An 18,247-nucleotide genomic window follows, 5' to 3' on the forward strand; every position below is an offset into this window, starting at 1 on the left:
ACTTGTGAAAGGTACCTGCATGGTCCCGCTGACTCCAGAGCAGGGAAGGTACGCTGCTGCTCAAGAGAGGGCTTGCTTATTTTATGCCACCTAAGAAACTTATTGTAATCCCTGTCAAAGTAACCACTTTCTGATTAGTCAGTGGTTATTGTTGAGGGTGTAATCTGAATCTCAGTAAAAGGAACTATGCTGATGGTACACGAAAGGGAGTAATTATGGAGTTGCAAACCCTTGAAAAGCAAAGGCGTTTGAGCTGCCTGCGTGCTGCTTCCAAGCCAAACATACTTGGTGTGATACCGTCTGGAGTACATGTGCTTATCCAAGCTGAGGCACTTGGCCATCTTCTACTTTTAACATAGTCGTCTCTTGGTCTTTATAGTTCTTCCCTCTCACAATTTTTTTTGCTTCTTGTTCTCTGACTGCTCTTCGAAATCCTGGTATCTTATTTATTGAACCGTTTTGCTCCCTACTCTCGGGAATCTTTCTAAGCTGTTTTGTCATCTTCCTCTTCTATTCCCACCCCTTCCCTTTACTTTCTGTCTCCTAAGAGCTCTCAACCTTGAGCATTGCTTTAACCACCATCTTTGGGGGAGAGGAGAAAGAAAAAGAAATTATTAAACGAGCAGCTCCCTTTCATCTCATCTTGTCGGTCTTCGTGCCATTTTTGTGAGTATTAAGACGTCTTGCACTGTGCTCTTGATCCTTCTTCACAAACCTGCCCTGCACAGACACTCTCACTTGCCTTGGGCAGCACCATCGTTCTCCCAGGCACTTGCACATGTAGCTTAGGTTTCGGCTTTGACAAGACCTTTTTACTGGAACAATTATTTCAAGCTACCTTTAAATCTTTCTGTCATGTCTGAAATGTAGTGCCGAATCTCACCACCCACAGTGTTGAAAAAAATCTCACATAACTCCTCTTATCTGATTCCTTGGTTGCCTCAACTTCTTATCTTCTGGCCTGGACTGCTGCTGCTTTTTTCCTTTGTTCATTCCTACTCTGCTAAGAATGCTGCTTGGCTCATTTTTCTGACCCTGTTGACCCTTTTTAAGTCATTTCACAGGCTTCCTTTCCCTTCTATGCCTTATCTGGGATTCTGGTCTCTATTTAACACCTGTGTAGCAAACCTAAATTATCAGGTAAATTTTCAACCTTCTTCCTTAGCTCTGTAATACAACCAGTTGGCTTTATCCAGGAATAGCTTGATGCTTTCTTCCTTTCTAGCCTTTCCATGTAGGGGAGAGAATCCAGGTAAATCCAAGTGGCTCCTTTCGTATTCTCTTTTGGATTTGTCATACACATGTCAATTATGTAGCTCTTTCTATGAAACGCCAGGCTTTTCCTAGCATAATGAGAAGACAAATGATGAACTAAGACTGTTTTCCCTTTCTCTAACATTTGTACTTTTGCTTCAATTGATTTAAATTAAAAAAAAAAAAAAACACAAAAAAACCCCACCAAAAAAAGGCAAGATGCAATCTGTCCTGGTTTAGTTTGTTCTTTCTTCATCTTTATAAATCTTCATGAGGCAACCAAATAATCACCCCCCTTTCTTGAAAAGCTGCAGGTGAAATGTGTGAATAAGAAGACTTGGTCAAAGCGAGAGAGCTTTTTTTTATTCTTGGAACAATTTTTTTGCAGTATAGAACACCTCTAATTGGAGGCAGTTAGAGGAGCTAATCACACAAAAATATTTGTGATTTAAATTAATGCATATTAAGCATCCACTGTTAACAACTTATTTGGGAGATTTGTTGCATCCTTTTCCCCCACAAAATACTATTCTTATTGAAATCATAAAAAATAAGTCATGTTTCTGCAGATTTACAGCAAGTCAAAATAATTGACACCCAAAATTTTTAACTTGCATATATGCAGTATTCTCCCTTATTTAGACAACCAGTTAAGAGGGGCTGTTCTGCAGATAGTCTCTAGTACATAAGATCAGACTGAATTCCTTGCTATAAAACTCCCACCAAAAGAAACTAAAAGGAGTAATCTGTACTAAAAATCTTGTAGAGAGCAATCGGGATGGAAAGTAAATGCAAAAACTTGAACTAAGCTTGAGTTCTTAGCATGAGAAGTGGTGTGTCTTCCAGTTTAACTTTGTACCCTAGCAAGCAATTAGATGCTCAAGAGCTTTTGTTTAATTTTTTGGATTAGCATCTATGTTTGAGGATGTGGGAGGCGCTCTGAAAAGACTGTCTTCTGAGTATCTGTGCAACATAGCACTGATTTTCATTGGTTTGCAGAAATTGGACTGTATGTGCAAGTTCAAATGAGTGTTTAAACCACATGTAAATACTTGAAGAGTTAAGTTTCTTGACAAAACCACCTATGTAGAAATACCTGAGTTCTCTGCTAAAATGTAAGTTACAATAGTGGTGTTTAAATGTAAAATTGACACTGAATAGTAAAGGTGGCTGTCCGTATTTGTTCCTTTATTTACAGGAAGGGTTGAAAACCTAAATGCAGTATGAACTTAGTGTGTTGAGTGCCATGTGGGTGTGTATGTAATACCTAATGGCAGGCAGACGTTTCACATTTTTTATTGGATGCTATTTCTTTGTGTTTCTCTGAAGAATGAGAATTTAGTCAAAATAAATGGTAAGAGTCTGCTAGATATTCTTCTGCGTTTTTTCCAAATTTGCTTTTTAGATTTTTCACATAGATTAGTGTATTTGCTATCCTTATTTATCACCTGCTTATTATTTTTACTAGTATACTAAAGGATACAAAACACTTTTGTTGCTCTGTTCTAAAACTGAATTGTTCCATTATTTTAATTGAGCGTTTTGCCAGATTAAAAAAAAACTAAATATGAGCATCGTGCTTTATTGTAGTGAGGAAAATTACTGTATTGTGTTAGAGAATGTACTCTAAATTTTAGCAGAACAGAGTGTTGTAACAAGCAATGTAAAATAGTACTTAATAGAGGGCTTTTGCAGTGCTTCAACAGTGGACTCATTTTTAACCTTGTTGGATCCTTTCAGATCTCAGCCACAGTGGATTGGGAGACCATTATGAGAATTCCCACTGGGGACAGCAGCCCGCTTTCAGGAGTGAAGGCAACTGCAGCTGGGATAAAGTGATAATAGACAGGACTGACAAGGAAGCGTGGCCTTCCATTACCGGAGCCGAGACTGAGTCTGCCTCAGAATGTACTACAGACACTGACTCTGCCTCCAACTGTGGCTCAGAGAACAGTAGCATGGCTACAGGGAGTGCCCAAGGCAACTTCACTGGACATACAAAGAAAACTAATGGCAATAATGGCGCCAACGGAGCACTCGTCCAAAGCACTTCTAACCAGAGTGCCCTTGGAGCTGGTGGAGCAAACGGTAATGGCAACTCGGCCAGAGTGTGGGGTGTGGCTGCGGGCTCCAGCTCTGGCCTAGCTCACTGCTCTGCCAGTGGTGGGGATGGAAAGATGGACAACATGATGGGAGATGGTAGAAGTCAGAACTGCTGGGGTGCTTCCAACTCAAATGCTGGCATTAATCTTAACCTTAACCCTAATGCCAATCCAGCTGCCTGGCCTGTACTTGGACATGAAGGAACTGTGGGAGCAGGCAACCCTTCCAGTATTTGCAGTCCAGTCAGTGCCATAGGTCAGAACATGGGCAACCAGAATGGGAACCCAACAGGCACCTTAGGTGCTTGGGGAAACTTGCTGCCTCAAGAGAGCACAGAACCACAAACGTCCACTTCTCAGAATGTGTCTTTCAGCGTACAACCTCAGAACCTTAACACTGATGGACCAAATAACACTAACCCCATGAACTCTTCACCAAACCCTATCAATGCAATGCAGACAAATGGACTGCCGAACTGGGGAATGGCTGTTGGTATGGGGGCCATCATCCCGCCCCACCTGCAAGGCCTTCCTGGTGCTAACGGAACATCAGTTTCTCAAGTCAGTGGGGGCAGTGGTGAAGGAATGGGCAGTTCAGTGTGGGGGATGTCCCCAGGTAATCCTGCCACAGGAAACAGCAATTCTGGGTTCAGTCAGGGGAATGGAGACACTGTGAACTCAGCATTAAGTGCTAAACAAAATGGATCCAGCAGTGCTGTGCAAAAGGAGGGAAACGGAGCGAGTGCGTGGGATTCGGGGCCTCCTTCTGGTCCTGGGGTACTAGCGTGGGGCAGGGGTGGTGGCAACAGTGGTGTTGGTAGTATGCATTCTGGAGCTTGGGGCCACCCCAACCGTAACACCAGTAACGGTGTGAACGGTGAATGGGGCAAGCCCCCAAACCAGCATTCCAATAGCGACATCAATGGGAAAGGATCAACAGGGTGGGATAGCTCTAGTGTTACCAGTCCGAATCCTGCCATGCAGCAGGGCAATGAACAAATAAACTCTTGGGCCAAAGCTGCAGCATCTGGCACCACAGCTAGTGAAGGAAGTAATGACAGTGGTGGCAGTCAAAATGAAGGCAGTACTGGGAGGGAGGGGGCTGGAGAGGGCAGGAGGAGAGACAAAGGGATGATAGACCAAGGGCAAGTTCAGTTGCCAAGAAATGACCTTGATCCCAGGGTCCTGTCCAATACGGGGTGGGGACAGACCCCTGTAAAGCAAAACACTGCCTGGGAATTTGAAGAGTCCCCAAGGTCTGAACGAAAGAATGACAATGGAACAGAGGCCTGGGGTTGTGCAGCTACTCAATCTTCAAACTCAGGGGGGAAGAACGATGGGTCCATCATGAACAGTACAAATACCTCTTCAGTATCTGGGTGGGTCAACTCTCCACCGGCAGCTGTTCCAACAAATACAGGTTGGGGAGACAGTAACAACAAAGCACCAAATGGCCCAGGGGGATGGGGAGAGTCAGCAAGCTCTACTACTGTTAATAATGCTGCTGCTGCCAAAAGCGGCCACGCTTGGAGTGGGACCGCAAATCAGGAGGACAAATCACCTACCTGGGGTGAACCTCAGAAACCCAAATCTCAAAACTGGGGAGATGGACAGAAATCAAATCCAAGCTGGACTTCAGGAGGTGGAGATTGGACAGATTCATCATCTGTTCCTGGACACTTGGGTGATGGGAAGAAGAATGGATCTGGATGGGATTCTGACAATAGATCAGGGTCTGGTTGGAATGATTCCACAAGGTCTGGGACCAGTGGTTGGGGAAATGGCACAAACAGCAAGGCTAATACAGGTACAAGTTGGGGAGAATCTTTAAAGCCAGGCCCCCAACAAAATTGGGCTAATAAACCCCAGGACAACAACGTGAGTAACTGGGGAGGAGCTGCTTCTGTAAAACAGACGGGGTCAGGGTGGATTGGTGGGCCAGTGCCAGCCAAACAAAAAGAGAACTGTGAGGCAACTGGCTGGGAAGAGCCATCTCCACCGTCCATTCGCCGCAAGATGGAAATTGATGATGGTACCTCAGCTTGGGGTGACCCAAATTACAACAACAATAAGACTGTAAACATGTGGGATAGAAATAATCCTATCATTCAGAGCAGTACCACAACCAATACCACCACTACTAGCACCATTATCAACACAAGCATGGTTGAACCTCAGCCATCGCACCAGTCAAGTGCCCAGCCGAACCGGTCCCCGCTGCTTGGTCCAGGTATGAAAATAGTTTTATAAGATACTTCATACCAGTACCGATTACTGAATGCTGTCTGGCCTGATCAGTGTGTAGTTACGCATTAAAGATAGAAATCCTGTGTTTATGTCATAGAATAAGTTTATTCATTTACTCTGAAGCAGTGTTAACTTCTCAACCTTGAGGACAGAACCCATGGAACCTGACACACAAGCTTCCATACTCCAAGTGAATATAAGAAAGGCTTGAAACAGTATCTGGTCAATAATGCGCCGGGTCCTTAGATTGTTGATCCATATTTATTTTGTCAGTTCTTCCACAGTTATGTAGCACCTTCTTTTAATTGAAACCATTTGAGTGTTTGGGGTCTTTTTGCTAACCTTTTTTCTCTTACTTGTCTTCTGTTACCATTGCTCGGTCTTTGTTCTTGTTTAGACCGTATGCATCTGTTTCTTTTCTGCAAACCATGTCTCTTGGCAACAGATGTTTTTTAACAGTTGCATGAACCTAGGCTCTTGCTGTTTGTCTTCTGTTTGTTGTCTTTTATGAAGAAGCAGTTCTCTTCCATACTTCAGGTCTCAAGCACGGGTAGTATCCTGGACTTTTATGTGATTCTCGTAAAGCTGGATTGGTTAAAGATGTTAATATTCAGGGTGGCTGGGAAAAGTTATTTTAACTTCAGCTGTGTTCCAAAGACAAGTTTTTAGGCATCTCGGAATTTTTCTAATCAAAGACAAGGTACAGTTGTAGACAAGCTGCAAGGAACAAAAACGGGGGAAAAAAGAGAAAAATGCTTAGGGGGGAGGTATTTAAATAAAAGTTACTAGCAGCCCTGCTCTATATCATGACCACAGACTTCTCAAAATAAATCTAATCTTGCAGTGCTCTTTGAAATTCTTCATCTGATTTTTGTCTCCCAAGTTTTTGTTTCGTCTTGGTCATGGCTAAATAATGACTTTTTAACCATGTTTTTCTCCAAGTGGGAATTGTTCTACTCTTATTTCCATCATTTTTCTCTTTGATGTTTTGAAATAATTCAAACTTACTGTAATGTCTGTGTAAAAACATTCTCATGTTCCCTACTCTGGTCAAATAGTTTAACAGTTGAGACTATCTATTTTAATAAAATAACATGTGCTCCAGAAGGAGAAATCTTTAAATAGGTTTGTATGTGGTCAGTCCAACATACGTGATCTATAATTCATTTACCTTAAACTTATTTCATCCATATTTAAAACTTTACCCATGAAACTGACAATTCAAAATGCTGAATTGTAGTGGAGATGTCATGAAAGTGGGGTTTTGGTTGGTTTTGGGGTGGGGTTTTGGGTGTCTCTTTGTTTTGGTTTGGTTTTTGTTAAGCTGATTTTTGGATGATTACATCTGTGCTTGTAAAACTGTTCACATACGGCAATGTATCGTTAATGCTATTCAAATAATCTAACACCTTGCAGAGGAAAACTTACTGTTCCGAGTCCTTCAGATTTTGAAAATAGAATTTAAAAACTGGTGTTAATCTATAGTGATTCCTCTGGAGAATAGATGGTAGCAAAGACAGAGTTTCTTTGAAGTAATATGTTTATGCAGGCAGAGAACTGCTTATTGATTTGTAACCATCCACTCAGGATACCACAAGACTAGGTTAAAATGACAGTATTGTGCATCTTGCAAAAATGTTCATTAGAAAGATTCTAAGATACTAAAGCAAAAACAACTCTCAGAACATACTTAAGACAGCATGCAACAAAGAGGATAAATTGAGTAATAGTGAAGACAATTTAAAATATGGTTCTGATATTAAAATTTAGATCAAGTTATTGAGGGCATAAGTTAGGCCTTTTGTTGTGTGTTTTTGCTTACCTATGCTTACAGTTGTGTACATAGGTACAAATCTAAAGGCCGTGCATGGAAATACTTCGAAGGATTATCGTCTAATCTGCAAATGGAAGCTAGGAGCAGTCCCCTGTGTCTTTGTGTTATGCCCATCTTTATTTTTGACTGTGCCTGAGAGGGACTAGTCTCGTGCTTATCTCACAGAGAGAGAGAGCAAAAAATGTAATTTAAAATGATCCTATTAGTTTCCCTATTGAAAGTGCAGGAGACCTATTTTTAACACTGCGTGTAGCACATAGCAGCTGTAGAGCAATATCCTGTTGGTCTTTGTGGACATTTATACAGATTTAAAACATCTACAAATCATGTCCTATCTGGGACAGCTAAAAGATGAGAAACTAGTAATGAGCAGCATTCCTACGACACAGACATGGGCTTATAGTTTGTTGTCGTGCTGTTTAACCTTATTTTTTCCTACTCCAATTCCCTGTCCCATTGGCTATGCATTTCCAACCTCTACAGTAAGGGAGACAAGAATCCTGTAGCCAGGAGACTTCTGTAATCCACAACCGAATTTCATCCAACAACAGTTTTCCACATACAGTATTTCCATGCAAAACATGATTGTGTAATAAAGGTTGTGCCACAGGGCACAGGTTAAGTGCTCATCTAAAACATTACAACACGTGAACTAAGTAGTTACCACTGGCATTTTGTCTTCTGCGTGGGTCATGACGTGCTTTGCCAATCATTTTTATCATTCCCTGTATTCAGGGAATACCATGAATAAGGAACCCTGGATTCTGTTCCTGTGTTCGTAGGGAAGTCTGGCACAGCTGTAAGATGGCAGAGTCATGCATCCTGAAAGCAAAGAAGTGGATTTTAATTTTGCTGTACAGCCCTAGTTAACTGTTCACAAAGGAGCAGCAGTCCCTTTTGGGTTTTTAGTTTATACTGTATTAGTTTAGAAATGGAGGCCAAAGGGAGTCTTGTTATTCAAGTTGTCACCCATCCCCAGAAGTTCTCAAAATTCTTTGAATACAGAACTTAAAAGCTATTGATGTGAAGCAGATGTTGGTACACACTTGATGAAAATGCATAATGCTCTAAGGAGTTTCTTTGTCTACTGGGGAAAAAAAGGGGGATAGATAATGTGATAAACGTAGTCCTTTCTGGTTATAGGAGCTTGCTCCCAAACCACTGGTGAGTTATTTAGAAAGACGAGCAGAAAGCTAGTGGTTTTGATTTAGATTCAATTTTTATCTAAATTACTTGTGCATAATTCTTACTAGCACTTTTAACTCTTGTAACTTTGATACAAGGAGAATAAGAAGTGAGAAAAGGTTTTGCAAACAAGGATGATTAAAAGAGAGATTTCTGGATCCCAAACAGCACCAGATCCTTCCTCCAAATGCTGAGGAGTGGGCTTGATGCTTTCCTGTTCCCATTAGGTAGGTAGAGACTGGCAGGGTTCCAACCACCAGTCCTCCAGCTGAGAAAAGAGACAACAAAAGATAATGTAGGCTTCCCTATGGAGATTTTAGGTTGAAAATTGAGGTCTTTGTGGTTCCTAGAGAGCAAGGAACATAAGTTTTAAAAATCTGAACCAGATCTAAATTCTGAAAGCTTTGAACATCTTCTTGTTCCTTTTATAATCCTGTGCCATTGTCTCAGTGGCGACTTATGTGTCATTCATAGCATGTAATTTATGTGAAACAGAGAATGCAAGTGATGCGTTTTTCCTTGGAACTTTCATCAGAGTGGATTTAAACCAGATCAGTTTTGAGCTCCTTTAGGATGCTCATGTAAAAACCTAAAATCCTGTTATGGGTGCTCAGCCCTCTAACAGCCAAGTTCTGGGGAACAGCCAGGTGATACTAAGAACCTGCCCTCTATTTTCACACAAGGTTGAAAGCCAAATCATGCTGAGCAATATAAGAAGGCATGGAGCTCCACCGCATGAACTGGAATACCTTTCAAAAAATGAAGACCTGAAAGGTTAAAGGTTACAGGTGACTCCTAAAAATTTATATAACCCTCCCCTTTACACACACACACTCCCCTATAGCTTATTTCTTTTCTATTAGTAGCAGATTAACTAGTGACTATTTAGTAAACAATCTCATTTTTCTACCTATTTTCTTCCTTTCTCATCTACATAAGGTTCTAATATTTTGGTTTGCCTGTATTGTAGTCATACACTCTGGTATTTATCACAGACCAAACAACTTCAAGGAAAATTATTTCTGCCATCCAAATGGCTATAGGGTTATTTTGAGGGAAAACAACTGCATCCTGCCACAGCTTAGTTAACATTTCACTTTCCTTTGAGGATTTCCTGTTGGCTGTGGCCCAATGTTAATTATGTTTTTATTTCTATAAAACAAAGCTCTGCCAATGTGTCCATGTTTATTACTCACTGTGATCTTTTTGTTTCTTGCAATTCTAACAGTGTTTAAAAACTTCAGTATTAAAACCTCACTTTCTTGCCAAAGAACCCTTTAACAGAGCTTATTCTGTGGCAAAACAACATTCGTGCAGATCTGGGTGTTATTTAGGGCATGGAGCTTTTTCTCGGGAAAGCCTATATGCGTATTATTTTCATTAAAAAAAAGTAAGTTTTCTCTGAGCAAAATTTTTGAAAATTTTAGGCAAGTTCAGGTTTTGAGACCACTGTGAAGGTGTTTTCCTTCCAAACAGCTGTGTAAATGAACTTAAAAGTAGTTTCTTACTTTCATTCAACCCACTGTAACGCCATTTGTGAGGTGCCTTTATTGCGAGGTGTGCGATAGTACTGGAAAGCATCACGCTGCCAGAGGCAAGCTGTTGGGACTACAAACTCTTTGAACTAATATTCCACCTATGTCTGTTTCAAATATGAAACATACTGAGTTATTTTAAAAATTGAGGAAAAACCTTGTTTAAAAAAAGAGAGCCCTTTGGAGAATACGTAGCGTATTTCTTCATTCACCTGTAGAATTTTGTAGAATTCATTCAAAACTGTAACTTTATTCACCTTTTTCAATTTCTAAAACAGAGTCATTTGGAGTCATAAAAAGGTAGCCCAGAGATAGTAATGTTAAGACAGCAGGTACTTAACACAGAGGGGAAAACAGGTTCGTAATTGAGAAGTGCCCTGGAATTTACATACAGGTTAATTTTTGCAGTGCACAAGTTATTTCTCCAGCAGCCTTCAGGTTTTATTTACTAATTTCCTGCACTTAATTTGATCTCTTAAAGTAGTTTTGAAAACTTTTAGTTGATGCATTTTGTTTGCTTTTATGTACTTGCAAGTATTCTCTTTTAGTAAAGGCTGGCTCCCTCATTATTTGTAATCCCGTATTATTTACTGCTCAGCGCATTTAAAGCACTTAACTCAAAATAACTTGGACATTACACATCTGTGGTCTTTAATCAATGTTGTTGAGTTTATAGTAAAGAGCAACAGAAGGACCGGTTCTTTCGAGTTGTTATTCTACAACTTAGTACACTTTGCCTTTTCAATATATGAATTGTGTTTTCAGGTTGACTTCGTAAATTGAATTACGTAGAGTTTCCAGTATAGGTTGCATGAACTCAAGGAAGTATTAGTATTCTGCACTCTCTCTATTTGTGTTTGCATTCTAGTTGGTGCTTTAGAGATGTTTTGTTTTCTGTTTCATTTGCCTGCAGTTAATCTTTTTCAGATGCCAATATGATTAAATACACGCAGTTGTCTGACAAGGTTGCCTCCTGAGTAGTGAGGCAGAAATTCAAATAAAGCGTTCCTTAAATAAAGTTGGCTTAAAGATACAAGCAGAAAGCTTGGATAAGTATTTTAGGTGCAACACCAAGGAAGCTGTCATGTTAAGTAGAGGTTCATTTATATACATACATATGTGTGTCTGTGAGTTTGGCTTCTGTACACACTTTAAAATAACCAGAAATTTAAGATACGTTGATAGAGCTTAGAACGCAGTATTTTTGTTTCAAATGGAAATCAGATTAATGAAACAGTGAAATTTTGGGTTGTTTCAGGAGTATGTTTTAAAACACAATGAATCTTGCTGGTGGTGAAGGAGCTTTATTAAGCTACGGCTTCCTGAACATGTAGGCTTAGTTTGGATATGTTTTATGTCATACGCACTTTTATCAGTATCTGAGAGAACTGCAGTTGCTTTAAGAAATAGAGCCTAAAATAAATATGTAATATGGTAACACTGGAGCGGTGGACAGATACGAGCCCATCTATTTGAAAGGAATGTTTTTCTCTGCTAGCCAGTGTTTGAGTTATTATTGGCGATGTGTGTTGCCTGCAGTTTCTAGTCACAGAAATTCTGTTGAAATCAGTAAGTTCTGCAAAGACTTGTTGCTCAACGAAACACTATTGCTTGGTTAGTTTAAAGTATTTCAAGGTACTCTTAAATAAACTTCTTTTGTGGAGACTTCCTTGCCATTGTCTACCTACTGGAGGTGTTGAGTTTTGTAGAAAATGTTATGTTTCTGCTCTTTGAAACCTTTCCAGAGTATTTTTACAGGTAGCATTGGGGAGCAAAAAAGGAATAGTGCTGCAGCAAAGTAGGCATCTAGTCCTTAAAATCATAAAAATCAGCTGAAACCAGAAATTACACTTTTTATGGGTAGTAGCAAACCCAAGTTCCTTTCTTAACCAGATCTGGTTCCATGTTGTGAACTGCCAGAAGTTACAGATTTGGCAGGGCAATAGTTGATGGAAATAAAATAGCCAGACTTAATAATATTAATCTCCAATGAAAAGAGAGCAAGTTCCTGAATTAGCAGCCTGATTAACAGTGGAAATTTTAAGCAGACTGAATTCTGCAATACTTGTTGAGATCTCGGTTGTCATGTAAAGGAATTCTTTCTGTGATAATTGTAGAAAAATAGGTTAATATAACGTATATGTAAAAACTTTGTTTTCTTGATCTGTCTCTTTTGTATATTTTTTAAAAGTACCTTGAACTCCATCTATGATCCAAATCTGTCTCTTCAGAAAAAACTTTTTTTTAAGAGATAATGGTTGTTTTCAATTCAATTTACACTTTTGCTGTGTTGGTCAGTGTTGCTCTTTAGGACTCAGAAGCTATATGGCTGTTCCTGGTACATTCACCTGCAGTGCTAAAATCAATGTCATATGGATTTAAGCGCATTACCTGCAAGCCAAGCCAGACTAAGACCGTTTCTTTACAGTAGTTTACATCTTTCAGTGAGTTAAAATAATACTCTGTAGGAAAACAATTACTTCTACCTGCCATTCCTCATGATTTGACTATAGATTCTAATTGCAGTCTTGTCTAGTTCTCCTTAAATCGTATTTATTATAATGTAGAGGCTCAGTGATGAAGGGGTATGTAGGGAACACAGTCAACCATGAGCTGGAATAAAAGCTTTAAGGAATGCATACAACATATATAATCTACATTGAAAGCAGTAACAAACAAATGTCATCTTACTCGCAGGGCATGAGAAAAGAGATTTGATAATTTGTAAGTAGTTAAAAGGAATTAAAATAGCTTAAAATCTTTCAGGGAAGCAAGGCCCAACTCAGATTTGGGTCCTGGTCTCCTGAATGCTCGCACTGCTGCGTGTGCTCCCCGAGCCCTGTTTGGTCTTCTCGGAGAAGTCACATTGGGAGCAACTGCTCCCTTGGGACCAGCTCTGGTGCTCACATGGCAGCCTGACTGCTCCTGGCTATGTTGAAAATACTCCTTCTGTCTTGACAACTTGGCATTAGTATTCAATTAAGAAAAAGACTTTTGAGACCAAATCAAAGGGATTTTCTTTTTATATGCTTAATTAGAATCACTGTGTCTACTTACTGGTTCATGCTCTTCCCAGACAAACACTTGAATAAAATGTCCATCTTTGAAATTACTGACAAAAGAAACCTTGCCTCTCGTCACTGTTCTTCTCTCCTTCCCCTTGCTTCAGCAGGCTGGGGAGAAATGCCTACTGTCCACACAAAGACCGAAGCTTCTTGGGGAGAGCCATCATCCCCTTCTGCTGCAGTTGATAATGGCACTTCAGCATGGGGGAAACCCCCCAGCAGTGGTACAGGGTGGGGAGATAATCCTGCCGAGTCGGCAGGGACATACGGAAGAACAAATGCTCCAGCTGCTGCCCCAGCACTGTGCAAACCAGGTATGTGCGTGGATGTCACTGTCGTAAGAGGCTGGGGAAAAAAGGCAAAGTGTGTTTGCTTCTGCCAGTATTTTTAAAAAGCACTTCTGGTTTTCTGTGCATTTAAATCTTAATAATTTCATTCTTAAAACTCCATTAGTTGTATCAAGACATTGATATTCCAGATACCATATTCACACAAAAATATAACTATAGCGCATTGATCCAGTAAATTTAAAGGTATTCCTTAGAGTATTTTCATGTACTTTGAAAGCAGTATAAATTGTAGAGATGTGGGAAACTGTGAAACTGCAGAAGAATGTGAACAGTACTTGTCCCTAGCTGCCTAAAAGAAACCTGTATTAGGATGAGAAACAACTGAGCTCAGTCGAGATAGGATTGATTCTGGTAGGAAAAGAAACACATGAGAACGACTGGTCGTAACTTCACTGTTCTGTTAAACTGAGGGAGTGGATATCTTCTTCAGCTATTAAAACTGTTGACAGGTTCAGGAACATCCTGAGCTACTTACTGCTTCACGACTCCTAACTAATGTTATTTGACAAAAATCTTCCAAAGGCTACAGTGTTTGTTTTAGACTTCTGTTTCGGCTGTGGTAGTCTTTAAGCTTCACTCCTGCAACATACTGTACTGAGAGATAGATAGAAGGCCCAGAAAACCTAAAGAGAGAGGGAGAGATCTTAAAATGAGTAATCTCAGCTTTAAACAGAGTAAACAGAATAAAACGGAATGAGGTGACACAGCCTCATCACTTAATGTAAAGTGTTCCCCACAGCCCACGTGTTCCTTTCAATTCCCATTCTTCTGAGATGGGAATGAGTTTCTGACTGTTAGTGACCTCGAAATTTGGTTTTGTTCATTGGAAGAATGTGGCAGCTAAAATGGTGAGATTCATTGAAAGCAAAATAGCACTTAACAAGTGTGTGGTCATACTTTTGGTTCCTTGTTCCTAGGAGACTGGAATGGCCGTGACCACAGATCTTACTTGTTCAGGAAAAAGCAAGACTTGCTGTTGCTGGACAACTTCTTCTATAAAGTATTTAGAGAACTTTTCTTTTTTGCTAGCTTCAAAGAAGGAGTCTTTATCACTTAATGCCAATTAAGCCTCTTGATGAACCTCTGTATCTCTTGAAAATACTCAATGTTAGCATACTGGATATGGCATAAAAGGAAATTGAATCTGATTTTTCTTCTCCCTCTTTCCTTTCCCTCCAGCTTCAAAATCTATGCAAGAAGGCTGGGGCAGTGGTGGGGATGAAGTGAATCTCAGTACTAGTCAGTGGGAAGATGAAGAAGGAGATATGTGGAATAATACTGCTTCACAAGAGAGCAGCTCCTCCTGTAATTCCTGGGGGAACGCCCCGAAGAAAGGACTTCAAAAGGTAAGACAAAAATAAAGATACTCTCTAGAAAAGAGTGGAATTAGTTTAATATTTGTAGAATAATTTGTCACAAATTTTCTGTTGCATTACACCTGAACTCTTAAATTAGACCTCTGACACCTGAACACAAACACAGCTTGCCACTACAGTGGCTCAAGTACAGCCTACCTTGTTTCTAGGGGAAAATGGGAGATCTTTGACTTTAAGCATGTCGGGTGCTTCGGGAGTTTTGTTGTTGTTGCTTTTGTTTTCTCTAAGTTTTATAAGCTTCCAATTATTCTGAAGAAATGATAATGTATTAACAGAAACAGAAAAACTGTTAAGGGGGCTTTCATACACTTTCCGTCGTGGTAGAAAAGCAAACGGTAGTTTGTGATGAAGTGGTTCAGCAAAAAATACCTATTTCCTATTTGTGAGGACAAATAGATAATTTTAAGGTCCGTACTGGTATGAGAACAAAGCAAATTTGTATTAATGCCGCACTCAACCAAGAACATAGAGAATTATGTTAGGAAGTTTTCCATTGCACAGTCTTTATTTCAGGACAAGGCCAGGCTGTAACTTAAAGGAATTGGGAATGCATTTAGCCAGTTTGTTTGTTATTCCATTAGCCAACAGTTAGGCCAGTGATTTGATCAAGTATGGTTGTTTCTTGTACTGTCCGCAGCCCAAAACAAATCCACGCTTGTCCCTTGGTACTTTCTGGAGAACTGAAAGGAAGAGACTTCTTAAGGATTTTGTGATAGAAAAGCTGCACAGAGATCTTTTAAAGGTGTTTATCTAGACGCTCTTGTTTGTTTTTAAGAAAATTCACTGAGTAACATTCTTAACTTCAAGGTTGCAAACTCGTTTTTGGGAATGTTTTTCAGGAAGTGTTGTACTATTTCAGAATCTTTGATTTCATTATGTTTTTCTGCCAAGGATTAAAATGAAATATGTAAATTCAAAGGTGGCTTTAATTCAGTGGTCGGCAAATCAAATACTAAATAGTACACTGAACACCTATTCAGCTGAGATAAAATTTGTACACTTTGTGGGGGAAGAGAATCGTAGTTACGTTGTTCGGAGGGTTCTTCAATACTTTCTAAATTAATGTACTAATATATCTTTCAGTAGCATGTATTATTAATAAGAAAAACTTACCATCTATTTTATGTACATTTCACGAGTATGAATAGGGGAACCAGACCATTAATGGAATCTCCCATTTATTTACTAAGGGCATGAAGACATCTAGCAAGCAAGATGAGGCCTGGATCATGAACCGTCTGATAAAACAGCTCACAGACATGGGCTTCCCTGTGAGTAGTGTTCACAGCTAGCACACCTGTGGCTTAGCTTTTGTAGCTTGTAGTTCTGACTTTTGATGTTTCAGGCTGTAGCTGCAAAAAGGTCTCCAGGCTTATCTTCAGGCCGGGAAGTAGTTGTGATACCTGCATTTAGACATTTACTCAAATTTCCGAAATCTACCCTATGCTGGTAGAGTGCTCTCTGAGATTACTTGATTATATACTTTGTGTGATGACATTTATAGATCTTTTTAAGTTCAGAGTTTTATAACAATAGTTGTTACTTTGAACTTCAGTAATAATTCCACTCCTGTTCCCCTTTTCTTATTAAACAGGTGAAATTAGAATATAGCTGGTTTTTTTTAGAGAAAGGCATATCATAGTGATATTTAAGTTGTCCATAGAGAATAGGAAGAAATTTAAATAGAACAGTATGATTTGACCTTGTAGAACTGGTACTTACTTGACAGACTGAAACTAACTGAATTGTTGTGGGAATTAGTAAAAGCAGAAAAAAAATGTGCGCAGACGTTATTTGTGCTGCTGACTAAATATTAAATCCAGTATTGGAGAAGTATGTGTTTTCTCAGTTTGCTGTGAAATCATATAAGCATGATTACTTTTTTTCTTAACATAATTCCTATTTTTGACAGAGAGAGCCAGCGGAAGAGGCCTTGAAGAGCAACAATATGAATCTCGATCAGGCCATGAGTAAGTATCTGTGTAACTAAATATTTTTGTTTTCTTTAAAGCAACACAGGAACCATTCATGTTTCTGAGAGCTTGATCTTATCCCAGATATATTTAATAATATTTATTTTCTTGCCTTTGCTTTTGTAAGCAAGACCTACCTCTCTGAACTATTGTTGGCAAATTCACTTCATGTCACCTTTTTCAGTACCTTTCCTCTTTCTGTGAAGGTGCTCTGCTGGAAAAGAAGGTGGAAATGGACAAGCGTGGAATGGGAGTGACCGACTATAATGGAATGGTCACCAAACCCCTTGGCTGCCGCCCACCACCGATCTCCAAAGAGTCTTCCATGGACCGCCCCACCTTCCTTGACAAGGTAAGTTCAGAAATATGAATGTGATTTACAAGTCAAAACTGTACACAGTATAGAAATATCGATGATTTCTACTGTCTGTTTAGAAAGCTGTAGAGAGAAATGTGATAGATACTGCTTTATTCTTTTTCTTCTCCTTTTTTAATCTTGTGGGGAATTTGGTCCTTGTGGAAAGGACCAATGATTTGATTACCACATAGAAATAAACAATGGTCATCCCCAGTGTTACACTTGAAATGAAAACCTACTAAGGAATCAGTAATGCAACGGAACTAGAAATGGGGAAAACAAAGAAGCAGAGCGCAGACAGCCTTTCACTCTGTAGGAGTCCAGAGAGTCAGTGACCCTTGCCCAAAGTAACGATCAGGCAGGAGCAAGGCCAAAATCTTCAAGAATTAGGCTCCTAATTCCTAGTTGAGTTTTGAGCTCCTTATAGATTTCAGTGAGATTCAGTACTTAAATAGGAATGAGGAGCTGAGGTATTTTTGTTAAGTCAAAGAGCAGACATGCACAGTCATAAATAGCTTCTCCGATGAGCTTCCTTTTCTGTGATCACATATGACAAATTTTCCAGCACCATTTAATGACTGGGGAGAAGGCTCCAGAAGTTCCTGGTGTCCAAGATTCAAAGTGCCTAAAGAAAAGGATGTAGGGAAAAGTGCAGCCAGATCTTCAGTAGGAAATGAGATTTACAACCTGACACAAAGTCCTACAAAGAGACCCACCAAATCACCTCAGAATCTCCCTGAAAATTATTAATAAGGAAAGAATAGTCTCTGGTGCCAGTCTTTATTTCACAGGTTATTTGAAATGTTCATAAAGATGGGGGGTGGTGGCTTCTCAATGCAGAAATCAATAGTTTTCACAAACTATGCTGAAACCAATTCATTTTACATAAGCTGTTTACAGAATGTGAGACAGTAACAATATCTAATCTTGTTAACACAGACTGTATTAAAAACTTTACTGACCCTGAA

General features: G+C 39.6%; 1 protein-coding gene across 9 annotated transcripts in view; it reads left to right on the forward strand.

Annotated features, from left to right (window-relative positions):
- TNRC6C (trinucleotide repeat containing adaptor 6C) overlaps positions 1-18,247 on the forward strand; it is a 111,089-nt gene that overhangs the window by 66,018 nt on the left and 26,824 nt on the right. For 5 of the 9 annotated variants that reach the window (XM_075519247.1, XM_075519248.1, XM_075519250.1 and 2 more), the window contains 7 exons: positions 2,995-5,586; positions 13,327-13,536; positions 14,752-14,918; positions 15,586-15,690; positions 16,139-16,219; positions 16,861-16,918; positions 17,128-17,273. In XM_075519247.1, coding sequence (XP_075375362.1) covers positions 2,995-5,586; positions 13,327-13,536; positions 14,752-14,918; positions 15,586-15,690; positions 16,139-16,219; positions 16,861-16,918; positions 17,128-17,273 — 3,359 coding nt within the window. The remainder of the gene's footprint in view (positions 1-2,994; positions 5,587-13,326; positions 13,537-14,751; positions 14,919-15,585; positions 15,691-16,138; positions 16,220-16,860; positions 16,919-17,127; positions 17,274-18,247) is intronic. The other 4 variants (XM_075519249.1, XM_075519254.1, XM_075519246.1 and 1 more) reach the window with 3 other exon arrangements.

The sequence above is a fragment of the Mycteria americana genome, chromosome 16 (assembly GCF_035582795.1).
Source record: "Mycteria americana isolate JAX WOST 10 ecotype Jacksonville Zoo and Gardens chromosome 16, USCA_MyAme_1.0, whole genome shotgun sequence".
NCBI lineage: Eukaryota > Metazoa > Chordata > Aves > Ciconiiformes > Ciconiidae > Mycteria > Mycteria americana.